Genomic DNA, 16914 nt, shown 5'->3' on the forward strand with positions numbered 1-16914 from the left:
CTCCTCTCTCTATCCTTGTTAAATGTATTGATTATGCAAATAAACAGCAGCCTGGACTCTGACTCTAATTCATTTGTGTGTTTTACTGCAAATTCTCCAACATTTAATCTGATCCAGTGTGGAAGTCGTTAATATTCTACTCCATTCGACTCGCAGATGTAAAAAGCATTCTCAACTGACACACATAATTACTATGATACATCCCGGAAAGGTTCCTGTGTCTGAGCGCAATTTCAACTAACCAAATGCTGCGCTGCTAATTATTGATAAATAAAATTAGTTGGGAAAACTTCAGGTGGGCGGCGCCGCGTGCAGGTGTCTGCCTTGTGCGTGCGAGCGCGCGCTGACGAGGGAGAGAGCGACGCTGACCTGTAATCACCGAGAACAGCGGGGAACTAATGATGTTTTGGTCTGATGATCAAATTTCACATTTTTGCACAATCATTTTGGGCACCTGTGCAGAAAACAAAGACTATGCGGCAACTGCTCGCCCTTAGGAACAACTGCTTCTGTGACTGTGTGTTTGTTGTGTGTACACTATCATTTGCTTTTTTCCTATATTCTTTTTTTAATATAACAATGCACAGACACACGACCAAAAGACAGATAAATAGATATGCATCTCCCTCTAGTGGACTCTGAAAGGAAAGGCACTTTGCTGCTTTAAAATGCTCCTCGTAAGTTTCGACGTACTCAATCATAAAGAGAGAAAGACTTAATCAGAACAAATATTGTCCTTTGAAGGCTTTTGTTTGACTTCATTTTATGCTGCAGCAGAATGAACAGAGACTACACATGAATTGTGTAACTGATTTAACTGCAAACAAGTGAGCACATAAAGTAAGGTATGAGTATGTAGTTAGTCTATGTGCTTTACAAATGTTTTGCATGGCTTTGTTGTCATTGGTTAGTCATATGTTGTAGCATGAGTCATCCTGTCAGAGCTGACAGCCCCCGCATACTAAACATATCTGTGTTTGCTTGCATAATGTAAAATACCTAATGTGCATTTCAACATTAGGCCTCCATACTTCCATTTTCTGCCCTCCCCTAATTTAGATTTTTTCAATCAAGAACTTTTGTACTATCCCGAAGGAAATAACTGTTGGTGCTGATTGTCGGCTTAACATTGATTTGTAATAATTGCCTGCTTTCTACATGCCCTTCTTCGCATGATGCTTGGCTTACTCCTTTAAGCTTTTCATCCTGTTCAGATGTTCATGTTTTGCTTCCTTTCATTTTAATTGTATACGTTGTGTGTTTTATTTTATATTTAATGGCCAGTTCAACATAAGGGTAAGGGACAATAGTAGAAATGTAGCCTTTTTCCTCCTACTGGCACATAGACAATGATGTTCATCAATATTCATTGTCCCTGAAAAAAATAAAATAAAATGATTGATAAATGGTGGTATAGCATGACAAGAGTGAACACAATTATCACAAATGTAGGTACAATATGCAAGTAGCTAGAGTTGCTTCACTCACCAGCCAAAAAAGCAATGGTAATCTAATGAGTGGCTGGTAGAATGTTATCATTCACTAGACATTGGCCTGTTCAAAAAAAGTTAATCTTGCACCCTGCATGACAATGAGCAGCAAAAGTGTGTAAGTCAATATAAAATAAAATATATATAAAAATTAACTAAATATTACAAAATATAAGCGGAAAAAGTCAAAGAAAGAAACACTACTGTCATTCTGATAAGTGTAGGTGGAACAGAAAAATATAATATAATATAGTTTCTGCATTTCCAACAGTACCTGAAGGCAGCAGTTATATGTGCAAAAGCGGTGAAGACGAGAAGGATTATGGGTAAAGCATGGGGTGAGTTGCATAAGGTGACCGTAGCAACCTATGGCGATGAAGGCTGTATCAGCCCCGGTCCGTGGTTAAAGCCCGCCGGTAACGCTGCCTGCTCCTCGCTGTGATGCAGCGGATCAGCAGCCTCGCGGCTTGTCGGGAGCTCGGCGGCCTCGCGGCGCGCTCTCTCGGGGTCTGCGCCTGGAAGAAGAGCCTGACCTGCAGCGAGAGGCCGGTAGAGCACGGGCAGTGGGCGGGGGTGTGTGTCTGTCCACAGCATCCTTTCACCGGGATGCTCGCAGCACCAGTCCGGAGACTGTCTAGGCGGAGGTTCGTGTTCGCCGGACAGTCACACCGACCGTTCAGCTCACAGGGAGCCGACTGGCCGCAGGGGAGCCCCGCCGGTCACCCCGGTGTCTCCGTGGTCGGCAGCCCGGACCCGATCACATGGATCCGGTGCAAAGTTGTTATGTGTCTCATCTATCTGCAATTTGACTTAGACGTAGACTCTGAGGAGTTCGAAAGTGGAGTAAAGCAGGTAACTACTGATGGTAGGTCTTCTACTTCCTAATACTGCACCAGTATAAACATTGATTCTTCAGGTCTAAATAAAATAATACAAATTGAGAAATTGAAATTAAAACCTCTATAATTAAATTGCATCTGGACAAACTCCATCTGCAGATAAGGAAAAATGAAATAAAAAAAAGTTTGACAAGTAGACATATGTTGTCTTCCAACTATAACCGAGCTACAGTAAAGACAAATACAAGCCTTTCAACTTGCAGTACTGCAGTACATGATTGCATTAAAATAACTATGACATGAGTCACCTTGTTGTTCCTCACCCATCCCAGGCTTTGGTCCACGTCTCCGACATGATGTCCAGGGGCAGCTACCACACGCTAGTGGGAATTGTGTCAAATGAGGTAACAAATGATGCACATACTGTACATGGAGGTAACAAATGATGCACATACTGTACATGGACACACATACTAACTGAACATATAATCAAATGATGTTGTAAAAACAACCCATGTACAATGGAAAGTACAGTATAGAATAATATAGCCTTCATACATGTAGGTCAAAATCCATCACAAAGAGTCCAACAATCAAGTTTGTGATTGTGGATTAATCATACCCATTGTTCTTTTTCTTTTTTTATGATCTATTGTCATTTCAGACAATAGATCATGTGAAAACGAGGTGCAAGTCTCTCACTGATGCTCAGAGACAGAAGCTAGCCATCGCAATGGATGACATTATATTTATGATCCCGGAAGACGTGTCCGTGGTTCTTGATGAAGATGGTGAGTTTGGTGCGATCAGTGTTCCTACGTTACACACACAGGTTGAGAACACTGAATGACAAAAGTGACTTCAGGACACCTGAGTTGCAATATGTATTCCATCAGTGTGGCCTTGAACTGCTCTACTGCCAAGTCAGACTATATTTCTATTCATCAAAAAGTAATAAAACTGTCTATGCTTTCCTTTCAAGGATGGTGTCATGGACTCATGATCTAAGTTTCAGACCGGGAGCATCATTCTCTATTCAGTTCAACCTCTTTTTGTCATTTGTTTTCAACAGTGTTATCCATTTTGTTTCACACTATGCTTGTATGAACCTTCTTGCACCCATTCAGATTGCATTACTAAAGTTTGCTCGTTTAAAAAAAAAAAAAAAAAACTATCAGAGGGTTGACTGTAGAAATTGTGGACATAAATGCCAGTTTTCAGGTGTGATCGTGAAGTATACTGCTTGAAATACTTGATATGCCTTTAAGGGGATGTGTTTCCTACCATCTGTATTGCAAAGTGATCTGCTGTCTGGTCTCTGTTTCCTACAGGTAGAACATACTGCTTCATCGTCATGAGGTTTTGGCACATGTCAACATATGAAGGCCCGGATGACCCCGAGAGTACAAAGATCTTCAAAGTGTCCTCTAGTGAAGATGGCGTACCACAGAAGAGAATAGTGACAGCAGTCTATGAGTAAGCGCTCAGCTTATCGTCTGCACAGACGCCCATATAAGTATTACTTGCAATCAAATCTCCCGTCATTCAGCTTTGACATGTTCAAATCTATTTCATGCCAACTCTTTTAGATCAATAATTTGCTCAGATGTTGGGTGCCAAATCTCTCACAACTTAAAAAAAGTACAAATATTTACTTAGAGACTTAATTATATGTTGGCAAGCCCTCAAAGTTACCTGCAAGCCTTCCATATGGCTTGTCTGTTTTTGTTGGGTGGGTAACAGAGCCACAGAGCTGATGGTAGCGAAGTAAATATTGTTCATATATATGTAGAAAGGATCATTTTGGAGAAATGTTCCAAAGTGTCATGTGTGGGTGGATGAGAGTCTTATCTAATATGTATTGCCTCACTTGGGGAAAGAGTGAAAGTGACATATTTATTTCACTGGAGAAATGCTGCCAAGACACTTTAAAGAAAGAAAAATATTCATAGAAGCACTGATGGGAAGAAAAGTAAATAAAAGCCAGGCCAGAGGTAATCCTATGATCCTATCTGTATTCACTGTAATACTTCTGTAAGTTCACAGTGAGGCATCATGGCATACTGTCCAAATATTAACAGACACCCAGGCCGTCTGTGAAGCTCAACTAAGGAAAGGAGGTCCAAAAAAGTAAATCTCGAACAAGCACAATAATAAATCAGACCAGCTGTGTCCCTCTTTTTTTTTCTATTCAACCAACTGAATCAATTAGATTCTAAATATCCAGCAAAATGCTACACATACCGCATGTGAGCAAACAAAAGTCCTGTCACAATGTCTTGTCTTTTTCCATGCTTGAGCATTGTCTGACATTGGGAAATAGGATCTTATACAACGAGAGAACAAAAACACTCCTTGATGTTTAATAAACTCAATAAAGTGCCACTGCTACGTCTCTCACCCAAGGTGCCAAATATCATGCAAGCATTATTGTGGCTCTTTACTAAAAATTGCTGTCATGTCTTGATGAAGCCATGGGCAAAAAGTAACAACTTGTGAACATTTTACTATTCTGTTTCTGCATTACTTTAGTTGTTCTACTTCTAGTCTAAAGAACCACTGATATGATTCGCCAGAGTAGCAGAAAAGCGAAATAATTTCAGTCAAAGCCTCTTTCCATTTCCATCAGTAATCCTGTTAGTTGCTGGACCACATAGTGTAGCTATTCTACCTAATGCCCACCTATCTAGTTAGCCAGATTCTCTTTCCTACTGTTTCAGGTCTTGAAATCCCCTCTGAGAAAGCCTGTTACACTTCAAATGTTATCCCAGAGGCTAGCAAACAGACCGTTCGGCAGGATAAGGAAGCTATTTTCAGGATCCTTACCTCATTGTTTCTAGGTGAGACTAGAACTTAGTTTGAGTTGAAACTTAGATGGTTTAAAGACCTGCCGTTTGTATGCTTTGTTATGATTCAGGGACTATTTTGAAACAATTATAGTATTTCCCCCTCATTTTGTTAATGTTAATGAGGTCCAGAAGTTGTAAACAAGTGCCATGTGCTAGTAATCTGTACTCTTATTAAAATGTTGGCGATGATTGGCTTCAAAATGCTTTGGGAAACGTTGAGTATTCGAAACAGTTGGTCTAAACGGAGTAGTTGTGTAAATCTGTGTATTACTTCAGTACTGTTTACACTGAGTTTAGGATGCTCTTCTGAATTTCCAGTATCTGATTTTAACCAGTCAGTGATCAGAGATCATGTTAAACATGTCTTCCCCTTTACTTCCAGATTCAAACGAGAGCTGACAAAGAGAGCCGATCCTGACTGGAAGGTCACAACCATTTGGCATTGGCACTGGAAACTGGCGGAGTGATGTAAATTAAAGTGGCAAGGACATTTGTCAGTTATCAGGGAAGAAGTGATGGCTGAATGTATCTAGCAGCAGATTGAAGAACTGTGAATCAGGATCACGGGACCCAGGGCCGTTACAGTGAAGCTGAAGACCTCCAAACTGTACAGATGAGTCCACCTTACTACTTGAACATCGTCCTCAGACCTTCAGATGCCTTTAATGCCCACCTCAAGTGATTTACAACAATAAGAAAAAATGAAAGGTCATAGTCCTTGGACTTCTATACAACTCCATAAATCAGCTGCAGTTTTTAAACAGTATATGACGGGATGGATGATTTTCCTGGGCTTTTAAATGCGTTTGGTCGAAGAAATTGCTTTTGAATGTATTGCCAAATAAATAAAAGCCTTACTCCAGGTCCATGTAACACTTTTTTTCCCACATTGCTCAGCCTTCCTCCGTGAATAGAGTTTCCACATGACCTAAATTAAGTTTGGGACTTTGGTCATGTGACAGAAGTGACCATTTACTATACAAGAACCTGTTGTTACATGACTCAAGCTAAATACTTAATGTGGTCACATGATCACAACTGAGACATCTCCATGACAACTGAGAACACGTTTTCCACTCCACTTTTTACACCAGACCATTCACCCTTTATTTTACACAGGAGTAATGCCTTGACCACAAGTCACAATTCAACTTGTGAGAGCTTATCTACACTGGTAAACTAAGCAAGTGTACAACAACTATTGGGGTGTGAAACTGGTCTATATCTTATGTTTCACTATGTAAACTCCCCCTGGGTTATGAGTATTTAATAAGTGACAAACAGCACCACACTTTGCATTATATAATATTTCAAATAAAGTTACATGCGGTACCACACACAACATGCAAAGCTACCGTATAGGATTTCGTCAAAACTTAAATGATTACAACGCTGTACAGCAACAAATAAAATAAAAGGGCCGTGAAATGCCTTGAAGGTTATGGACTTTCAGAAAGTTAGGGGTATTATGTTAGCTGCTAGTGTATGTTACAGAGAACATATTATGGTACATGTTATGTAAACTTAATTAAAATGTAATACATTAGTGATGTGATACGTTGTGTTAATAAGCACCGGTTAACTAAATGATACCATTTGCATAGAAAACAGGAGGAGGCGTATGTCTGACTCCTGGTACATGTTTTTTGGCGAGCCTGTTGACTGTTCCAGCGACTCCTTTAAGGATCGATAAGAGATCAAAACATACACCAAGTTAAATTGTTGTACTGCATCGCTGCAAGCAAGAGTGACAAATTCTCCCAGAAAATTCCCCACCAGTTGAAATAACTCAAAGGCAGCCTGTGTCTGGGCCCACGGCCATTGCCAGAAATATGTCAATTGTCAAAACCATCACGTCTGACAGGTTTGTGAATGCTGCGTGTCATCCCATTTTGTTAAAGCTTGCTGCAATATTATTTATGTTGACAACATATCTGACAAACAGAGAGGATTCTGTCATTAGCGGCTGTTAATTCATGCATAATGAAATACGCAGAGGATTATTCTAATTCTCCTGCATAGTAATATGTGGTCTGTGGAAGTTTGCGTGGGGGTTTTTTGGTTCCAGTGGAGCATCTCCCAGAGTCATAATGAGATTAAATGAGTGCGGTTAGCTTAACACATGTCAATATGCTCATGGATATGGTGAGAGCACATTAAACAATTTACCTCGCCTGTGCATCACTCAGTTTAATGGAAATTAACGAGAAAACAAAAACAAGTGATGAATATACAAAAAGCTAATGGTTTTTTTATTAGTTATTTGACTGTTTTGTAATCTTCAGACATGTGCATCAGTCTAGGCTGCCTGCCAACCTGATTCATTAATCTGGTTAGCGAAACAGATTGCAAACAATTCCTTGTATCTCTTTGAAAGTGTGTGTGTGTCTGTTTGAATGTCTGCACGTGTCTCAGCTCCAAGACGCCATCAATTAATTGTGCTATCTCTATCAGACTCACATTTTATGGTTGATTAATAATTAACAAGACAGAATATGCCAGAAAATTGAAACTAATACTCTGATAGAAAAGAATGATAACCTACCTCTCATTATTTACTCAGTATCTATTGTTAAGTCCAGAGCAATGAATGAAAGATTACCACCGTGTCACAGCAGCTTAGGTATACCAACAAAATAATGCCTTTTTTTACTTCCAACTAAGAAAAGATGAAATGTTGACATGACAAATGAGACGTTTCTTTGCATGAAATTCTATTTGTCACTTTAATTGAGACACTGATTTTCAATAAACAGACATGTAATAGGAAAAACATTTATTTTGTTTGCTGACATGTTTATCTCTGAATTTGTAATGTTATTAAATACTTTGTGAGATGACTTGTGAATTCTTGGACAGCCAGAAAAATGCCTTGTTGATTTGCTATGAAGCAAGATGCAATTAAATCAAAAATAAATTAAAAACACTTCAAGGCTAAATATTTTTGATTAGATTGTTTCTTAAGCATTGGTGTGTTTACATTACAAGAACTTTTTTATGCCATACAGTGTCATGTGTTTGAATCTTTTTAATGTATTTTGACAGGAAACCGCTACTACAATTCAGGCCGAAACAAAGACAGTTTAAATCAAACAAGTAAAGACTAAGACTTCAACACAATCTGTGATTTCAAAACCAGGAGTGGACTTTTAACTTTAATCATCATTACAGTGTAATTTTTTGGGGTTGAAAATATGAACCTTATTGTTATTAGAATGATTTGTACTTAAGATTAAAACCCACCCATATTCCTGATGGGTATACGTTTATTTATGGGTGTAGAATATGCTCAATGATGCATTATTGACTGAAAGCTGTATGTTAAACTGCATCAAACACATGTTAGCGATGAGGAAAGACTGCTGGTAAGCTAGAGTATTATATTGCTTTTATTTCCTTGAGTGTGTTACGGAAAACCTCAACACAAACCTCCCCGTCCTGATGCTTCATAGAAGCCAGCTTCCAGGCTTCCTCGAACGTCTCCTCGGACACATCAACACCCACATTCCTGAAGATCTCTGCAATCTGTGACGAGGGGGATGAGAGAATTGCCATTAAAAACCTTTTATTTTACTAAAGAAATTATATATACAGTACAAGTTATACCTGAAAGATTTATGTATTTTTGTTTTTCCATTGTCATTTTAGATTATATAACTACACTGCAGCAACTGGAGATTAATAATGACCAATCTTAGTATAAACCATTGAACCACAATCACATATTAATAACACTATAATTATTTATTTTATTTTTTGCTTTTGTAGGCCTAGAAAAAGCAATTTGCCACGACATGGATTGCATTGGGGCTTCTCCTTGGAGTCCATCACACGCTTTACTCACAGTTTATTTTTAAGTACAGTATAGTGCCTACCTCCTTCTTGGTGCGAGGTAAGAAGAAGTGTTTCTCGTGAACACCCTGAAGGGCATGGACTGATGGATGCAGAAGATCTCCAGCTGTGGATGAATCACCGTAGTTGTTGGTGTCACTGACTCTCTTTATGCGTGGCGCTGGAAGGTCGGCTCGCACAGACGGGACCCCATAGGTGCGGCTATCTTTGTAAAGAGAGACCACATGATGAGCATGGTTTATGAGGATATGGGAAAATATGAATAAGTACATTTTTGCGCTTGTAAAACCGTTGCATATTAATACAAATGTCATCAAACAAGTATTTTTAGCAATAAAATGAATGCATGAGTGCACCAGAAAACACTTAAGCAATTTCAAGTTAATATGAGTATGACTGTTATTAGACAGTACGACGATATAATGTGGTGAGACTTTACATACAAGAATACATTTAATAAGTTAACTTACAATATTTATGTCCTACACAAATGCAAATTCAATTGGGTCATGCTTGTTGAAAATATCTGCATGTAAGGGAGAGAATCTGCTTATTGCAGTTCTTGGTTGTTTCACCTCATCTATACTAAGCACATTTTGATCTCGAATATGTTTTGTTGTTATCCACAATTCTCACCTGCTGGGTATCAATAGACTCAAATACTGTTAGCATTATACTGTTAGTTACTACAGCCATTTTGTCTTTTATTTTCTTCAGTCCACATCCCACATGTAGCACTGTGTGATAATGCGTAAGCTCCTCTAGCTATCGTTCACCACACATCTCTATTTCTGACTTACTTGATGTGCATGGATCCCTGACAGACCCGATAAGGTTGGAGGAGGTCATGAAGTGGTCTGGGGCGGCCTTGGGTCTCCTGAGGGTCCTGAGGGTCTTCAGTGAGCAGCCTGGCTTAAAGGGCTCCAGGTCCTCAGGCTTAACGAGGGCCTGCGAGGCAGGAAGCTGTTCCGACTCTGACAAAGGCTTCCTCTCCATGTCAGCTGGAAGGGTGCTGGTCTGACACTCTGCGGGAGACAAATTAAATAGGAAACGATTTAGAAAATGAGCCTCCACATGTAACCTCTGCATCATCCATTAATCCATTAACTGTAACCGCTTATCCTATTCAGGGTTGCATGGGGGCTGGAGCCAATCCCAGCAGACATTGGGCGAAGGAGGGGTGAGACAGATAACATACACACTCATATTTACACCTACGGAAAATTTAGAATCAACAATTAACCTGAGCTGCATGTCTTTAAATTGTGGGAGGAATCTGGAGAACCCAGAGGAAACCCACGCCAATACAAGGAGAACACACAGAGAAGGGCCCAAGCCAGCTAGCAGTTTTGAATCTGAAACCCTCATTCTGAGAGGTGGCAGTGCTAATCATTGCACCTCGCATCGCATCCTTATTCAAAATACTGATAGCCTAACTGGTTCACTTTTACTTCTATGACTTGAAAACTTAGGTTTATAAGTATTTTACTTCCACATTCTCACGTTATAGTTTTTGTAGTCTGAAATATCCTAACTGCTTTTTTAATTCAGTGCCTTAGAACTGTGCATGGGAAATTATTGCAGTAAAATGTTCAGGTGAAGCAGAGCGGTTCTAGGAAAGGATATTTTGTAGGCTACCTTGACTGGATAGCATCTTAGTAAATACATCTATACATTACAGTGCATTTTACTGACCATTTGTGATAATGCATTGCTCTCGACGGTTGATGGGCATCTTGTCCTTCCAGTTGAGGAAGTTGGAAAACTCCAGGAAGTTGATTAGTCCGTCCTTGTCTGTGTCGCAGTAGTCCATGAGGGCATCCAGAACCTGTCTGCTCACATGTAGCTGGAACTGATGGCACACTGCCTGCAGGTCCTCTTTGTCAATCATTCCCTTGCCTGCCTGGAGAAGTACATGAACGAAAAGGCTACAACTACAGGATGTTTGACAAGAGTGAGACCAAGATAAGATAGGTAGTAGCATTGTTACTTTATCACGTGTCCAAACAACAGGGTCATATCCCTGGCCTTAACTCAAACCAGAGACATTTTGACACGTCAAACTGAGGTGTAACCAATGGCAGCAATATTCACTGCCAAAGGCCTAAGTGAAACATTTTAATTAATTATAACACCTGTGATTTTCGTAATTAAATTGATAACTCTTTGATATTAAAAGACTCTGTTTGAGAAATTATGCTTTGTCGAATTTGTACACCTTTAACAGTGTCACTGTATTTTTTTAAGTTGCTCTAAATGTGATAAGTTGAATGGTCAGAAGTATGAAATCATACCTTGTCATAATGTCTGAACGCTTGCAGCAGGGAGGGGAAGTTTTGGAAATTGACTTTCTTCAGGTAGTGTTGCACTGCGCTGACCAGGCTGCGCTGTCCGTCTCGGTCTCTAATGTATTCATCTGGCTCTGTGGAGTGGAGCAGAGCTCCAACATCTGTGCATGAAGCAGGCAAAATGTTATTTGTTGACTTTAACACAAAAGCTCCAGTTTATGAATTGTTCTTCAGGAAACACTACATCTGCTGGTTTTCAAATATATAACCCAGGAAAGATTCATAGACTCTACCAAATTCATCAGGCTTCGAGAGATTTCCAAAGGTGTGATCTGGTGGAAGATTTAAGGTAATTCCTCTCCTGAAAATATAGTTTTACAGCGAGGATAAAGTTCAACATTAGTTAGTAAAGGATAGTCAACAAATTGGTCAATAGTAGTGAGACAGAAACTTACAAATTCTTAGTTTTGCCAGTTTGTGGCAGCATCATTTCCCTGTTTCCAGATCTCTTCCACACAGGCTTTGGATTGTAAAACCTATGGCACAATAACATAAATGCAAGGTCAGGTACAATTAATTTTCTTTAAGTTAGGTATGTAACGAATCAATAGCTAGTATCATGGAAATCATCCACAAAACATCTGTACCCACTTATTTCAGTACTTACTTCTTAGTCTCCCCCAGCCAGTGGAGAGTTTTGCCAATAGTACGTCCGTCAGTGAAATGAGGTGTGAGGATCCCAAACCTGCTGTCTTTACTGTAGTGACCCATGTCATACTTTCTATCAATCCTCTCACCTGGAGAGAATTGTAATTTTATTGTGACAGGCAGACATCACATTTCAAAATCAGCAACAAAATGCACAAATAGTTTTAATTTAGGTAGTGACAATAAAGGCCTTATGCACCTAACTATTGTTTTTCCTTTCATCTTACCAACAAAATAGGCGTTGTGGCTACGAATGTAAGACTCATGTCCCTCCTGAGCTTCCCTCTCCAACTCCTCTGCTGTTTTCGAAGGGTTAATAATCTCATGCACATCCAACCCTGGGAACAAAGTGATGTAAGACATAAAAAAAAAGAAGACTCATCCTTCCCACTCTAACTATAATTATTCATAAAACTAATTAAATCTGGTCATTTAATAGAAATAGTAACGCAAGAACAAGGTTGACTTTTGCAGTTAACAGACAATTAAAATATAGTCCGGTTGATTCACATACCTCTAATTGTTTTCGCACCATATGTAGTTTTGTCGGTAGTCCAGGGGGGAAGTCCAACATGCTGATCATGTGACCTGCCTACTGGAGCTTTACTGGAGGTGTACGCTGCTTCACTGAGCTCTTGTAATTTCTGCTGGAACATGGTCTTTTGAGGAGGATTAAGCACACTTCTGCCCTGTTGGAATCAGGTAGAAAAAAAAGAAAGTTAGATCTGTATGGGCTCAGAACAGTCTCATAATACACACATGCACACAGAAGGATTCACACTTGTATTTCATGATCCGCAAAAGGATTCACACTTGTATTTCATGATCCGCAAAAGGATTCACACTTGTATTTCCGGATCCACACTTGTATTTTTCAATGCACACACAAATGTGTTCCGTTTCATATAAATAAAATCCAAATACAGAAAAAAGTTTTACATATGTATTTTTGATCCTCACATATTTGTTTTCCGTTTAAAACCGCTGCACCTGCAAACACAAACCGCTTTCTGTGCATGGATCGCTGTGCATTCGTGTGTGGGTTTTTTGTAGAGATGGGCGAGTCCTGATTCATCCGGATCATTAACCCGGATCCTAGAAATGAGCTGGTCGTGACGAGTCTCCCCTCTCCATTAACCCGAGTCCTTGAGTCCCACACTTGGTGTGACGTACAAATTAAAACTATAAATTGCGTCACTCGCTACTCTCTTTATAACATGTAAAATCACATTACAACGTACCCCAGTCCATCTACCTACCCTTTAGCAAGTATACAGGATAGCTGCCAGAAGTGATCGTTTGGCTCAGGGGAGGGGACGCGGATCAGTGAAACTTCCTGCAGACTCGTGGGGACTCAGAGGAGCCGACGGCTCCTAACCGTAATAGCATAGCAGATCCAGCGATCCATACTCGTCATGTGCACGAGCATAGCCCCTCCTCCAGCACCCGGCTCCCGCGCTATATTATGCACGAGTCAACAGCAGACTCGCAGATTCGCAGATTCGCAAATCCTGACTCGCTGCAACACACAGCGGATCAGACTCGTGCGGACTCGGAGCCGTAGCCATATAGCAGCAGATCCAGAGATCCAGCAGACTCGTCGTCATGCACGAGTCAACAGCAGACTCAGATTCGCAAATCCTGACTCACTGTTCTGCAACACACAGCAGAGCAGACTCGTGCGGACTCGGAGCCGTATATAGCAGCAGATCCAGAGATCCAGCAGACTCGTGCATGAGGACGAGTCTGCTGGATCTCTGGAACAGCAGACTCAGATTTGCCAAATCGCAAAATAACCCTTTTTTTTGTGATCAACATTTTTTATTAAAGCAAAATACACTGTGTAGCGGAGGTTAATATAACGTCAGTTTAATAGATAGATAGATAGATAGTACTTTATTGATCCCAAATTGGGAAATTGTTGTTACAGCAGCATAAAAGGCATTTTACAATAAAACAAAACTACAAAATATACAAGAATAGAAAGAAAAATAAAATAAAATATAAAATATACATGTCGAAATAGAAAATATACATGCAGATATTATATATATATATATTCAAAATATATGGAATAATAATATGCTCGTGAAATGCATCAACTTTTCGGTTTCACCGATAGGATTTCTACGGTCTTGGTGATGCTGACTCATATGACTCAAATGACTCGTATGATCCGGATCTCTTCAATGACTGACTCAGAAGACCCTGAGTCCGTAAAAGGATCCGGATTTGCCATCTCTAGTTTTTTGAGACTCCCCTGACGGTCACCCGATTCGTACTTGTAATTTGTTCCATCTATAGCCAATCAGATGTCTCCTCAATTCTAAGCCAATCACATGAGCGCGCCCCCACGAGGGTAGATTTCTTGCGTTCATGACGTAGCGCTTCATGTACGCATTTTGCGCTGTCCGGAGCTGACAGGACACCTCCACTCTCAGTACATTGCCACTTTCCGAGCAGGAAATGCACGCAAATACAAGCCTTTATATTATTAAGGTACAGTGCCACTTTCCGAACCATTAATGAATGCTTGTGTACACAAAAACGGCAGGCAAAACTGTTTTAAATGTGTGTTTCCTGTATGGCGAATACAGCTGCTTTATTTACAGTATGTCTGTATGAAGTTGTTGTGAGTGTGGAGGGAGCAGCTACAGGTTAGCTTAGCCTAATCGATCAGTGCACTACGAAGCCAGTGCTAGACAGTGAACTGTCAACGGGGGGAGCCCCGCCGGTCATTATCGGCCGATATTCACTCTTAATAGTTTGATCGGTGCTCTCTATAAAGGCCGATCAGGAGAGCTGGATCTGATCGATATGGACATAAACGCGAGTAAAGTTTTAGCGAGCTGCATGAGAAACTGACGGGCTGTCAGGAGAGAGGGAGGGAGAGAGGAAAAGAGATGATCCTTACTCCCGTGTTATTATCCGGTCATAGTCCGGTAATTACCTAACGGAAACGCTGCTACACAATTCTTATTATTCTTATTATTGAAACATGACCGGTAAATTTCAAATTTGTCCGGTAAAATTAAATTCTGTGTGCGGAAAACCCTGCTCCGGACTACGCAAAATGCGTATATGAAGTGACATGAACGCAAGAAATCTACCCTCGTGGGGGCGCGCTCATGTGATTGGCTTAGAATTGAGGAGACATCTGATTGGCTATAGATAGAAAAAATTACAAGTACGAATCGGGTGACCGTCAGGGGAGTCTCAAAAAACCCACACACGAATGCACAGCGATCCATGCACAGAAAGCGGTTTGTGTTTGTAGGTGCAGAGGTTTTAAACGGAAAACAAATATGTGAGGATCAAAAATACATATGTAAAACTTTTTTTTTTGGATTTTATTTACATGTATATGAAACGGAACACATTTGTGTGTGCATTGAAAAACACAAGTGTGGATCCGGAAATACAAGTGTGAATCATTTTGCGGATCATGAAATACAAGTGTGAATCCTTCTGTGTGCATGTGTGTATTATGAGACTGTTCTGAGCCCATAGATCTGAACTTTATGTAAAGTCAGCTTGTGCCAAAATAAATACTGAACAGTAAAACTGACAGTGATCTTCTTTTCCTAACTTGATCCATAAGCTACTTTTTTTTTGTATTTTACAGACTTTGAATGAGGCATTAAGTAATAACACACTGTTAGTTTTGAGGGCTATTGACCTAAACAGCCCACCAAATGTTGGGTGAAAAGTAAAAACCTTTATATACAATCTATGATAAAAACCCTTCTTTTTGCCACTTTTACCCAATAAAAAGTGAGTTTGCTTGTGTGTGGTACTTACAGTGAGGGAAGTTTTGGTGCTGATGCCATGAACAAGGGTACTGGCAACATCTGGATCATTTGCCTTTCCTTGGTGCACTCTGACAGCTCCTGGTTCTGGATGGGTGCTGCTGCGGAACTTCCTTACCACTGGTGGGGTAGGGGGCTGGAAAGGAAAAATGTTGACATGGCATATTAGACAAAGTGCAGATGTAAATTCAAAATATAAAAAATCTGTTTGCCACCTTACCTTACTATTTTCATATCTTCAATTGTGCCAAAACGCAAACGTTGCACCCCATACAGTCCATGCTTATACCACCACAGGGGAAATGCTAAACACACAAATGCAAACCCAAAAATAAAACGTACCCTTGTCGCTTCTTGCAAGCAGGATTTAGCCCTGTCTCCTTCAGGTATAAGTTTCCCGGCCTGGTTTCAAAAGGAACAAATATATAGTAGTCAGTGTACAGGAACAACCAAAGCAAAGTTTAAGTTAGCTACTTAAAAAAACTGCGCACGTTTACATTTATCACAGGAGTAAGCTAACGCAAAATTAGCTAGCATCTTAAAATCGACTTACCGTCGGTATGTTTGGACATGTGTCTGTGACGTTATATTTCGGTTGGTGAGAGGTATTTCCGTCAGTCATGTTTCACTTTAATTTACATCCAGCAGCAACCGATTAAATTGTATTATTTTTCCTTCTCGACCTAGAACCAAACTTTATTCAACTTACTAGCTAAGCAAGTTAACGTTACCCCAAATTCTGCAGTCAGGCACTGAGGACTAGTGCACCTGTTTTGGCGTTACTAAGCAACACCAGACAATTCAATTCAAAACACTGATAAAGGGTAACGTTAGTTTAAAATAACTTTTGTGTAAATACAAACATTTTTAATAATAAGACATTTGTATGACTTGATGTCAATTGATACTCGATTAATCACGAATAGGAAAAAGCGTTTTGGTATTTCTGGACAGATGCTATTTTTAAACCTAGGAGTTGATGTTTCTCTCAGCAAATAACTCCTCTGCAAGTCTTCATCATCTTTTATTTTCTGTGTTGTACTTTTTTGGAAAAGCACATACCAGTAAATTGGGAAAAA

The 16914-nt window shown here is 39.9% G+C and overlaps 2 protein-coding genes across 2 annotated transcripts; one reads left to right on the plus strand and one right to left on the minus strand.

The window, feature by feature from the left end:
* Window positions 1-1811: 1811 nt before the first annotated feature.
* On the plus strand, window positions 1812-6042 carry si:dkey-82o10.4 (uncharacterized protein LOC797793 homolog). The gene is made up of 5 exons (XM_034153402.1): window positions 1812-2342; window positions 2662-2733; window positions 2994-3120; window positions 3661-3805; window positions 5561-6042. The coding sequence occupies exons 1-5, from the start codon at window positions 1932-1934 to the stop codon at window positions 5643-5645; spliced, it is 840 nt and encodes a 279-aa protein (XP_034009293.1). The 5' UTR covers window positions 1812-1931; the 3' UTR covers window positions 5646-6042.
* A 1670-nt stretch (window positions 6043-7712) lies between these two features.
* Window positions 7713-16603, minus strand: efhb (EF-hand domain family, member B). The gene is made up of 13 exons (XM_034112749.1): window positions 16389-16603; window positions 16178-16237; window positions 15828-15971; window positions 12541-12715; window positions 12254-12364; window positions 11986-12115; window positions 11774-11854; window positions 11612-11679; window positions 11325-11479; window positions 10726-10933; window positions 9831-10055; window positions 9054-9235; window positions 7713-8703 (listed from the first exon to the last, which is right to left on the minus strand). The coding sequence occupies exons 1-13, from the start codon at window positions 16455-16457 to the stop codon at window positions 8557-8559; spliced, it is 1755 nt and encodes a 584-aa protein (XP_033968640.1). The 5' UTR covers window positions 16458-16603; the 3' UTR covers window positions 7713-8556.
* Window positions 16604-16914: the final 311 nt, after the last annotated feature.

Source organism: Trematomus bernacchii, unplaced genomic scaffold (assembly GCF_902827165.1).
Source record: "Trematomus bernacchii unplaced genomic scaffold, fTreBer1.1, whole genome shotgun sequence".
In the NCBI taxonomy this organism is placed as follows: Eukaryota; Metazoa; Chordata; class Actinopteri; order Perciformes; family Nototheniidae; genus Trematomus; species Trematomus bernacchii.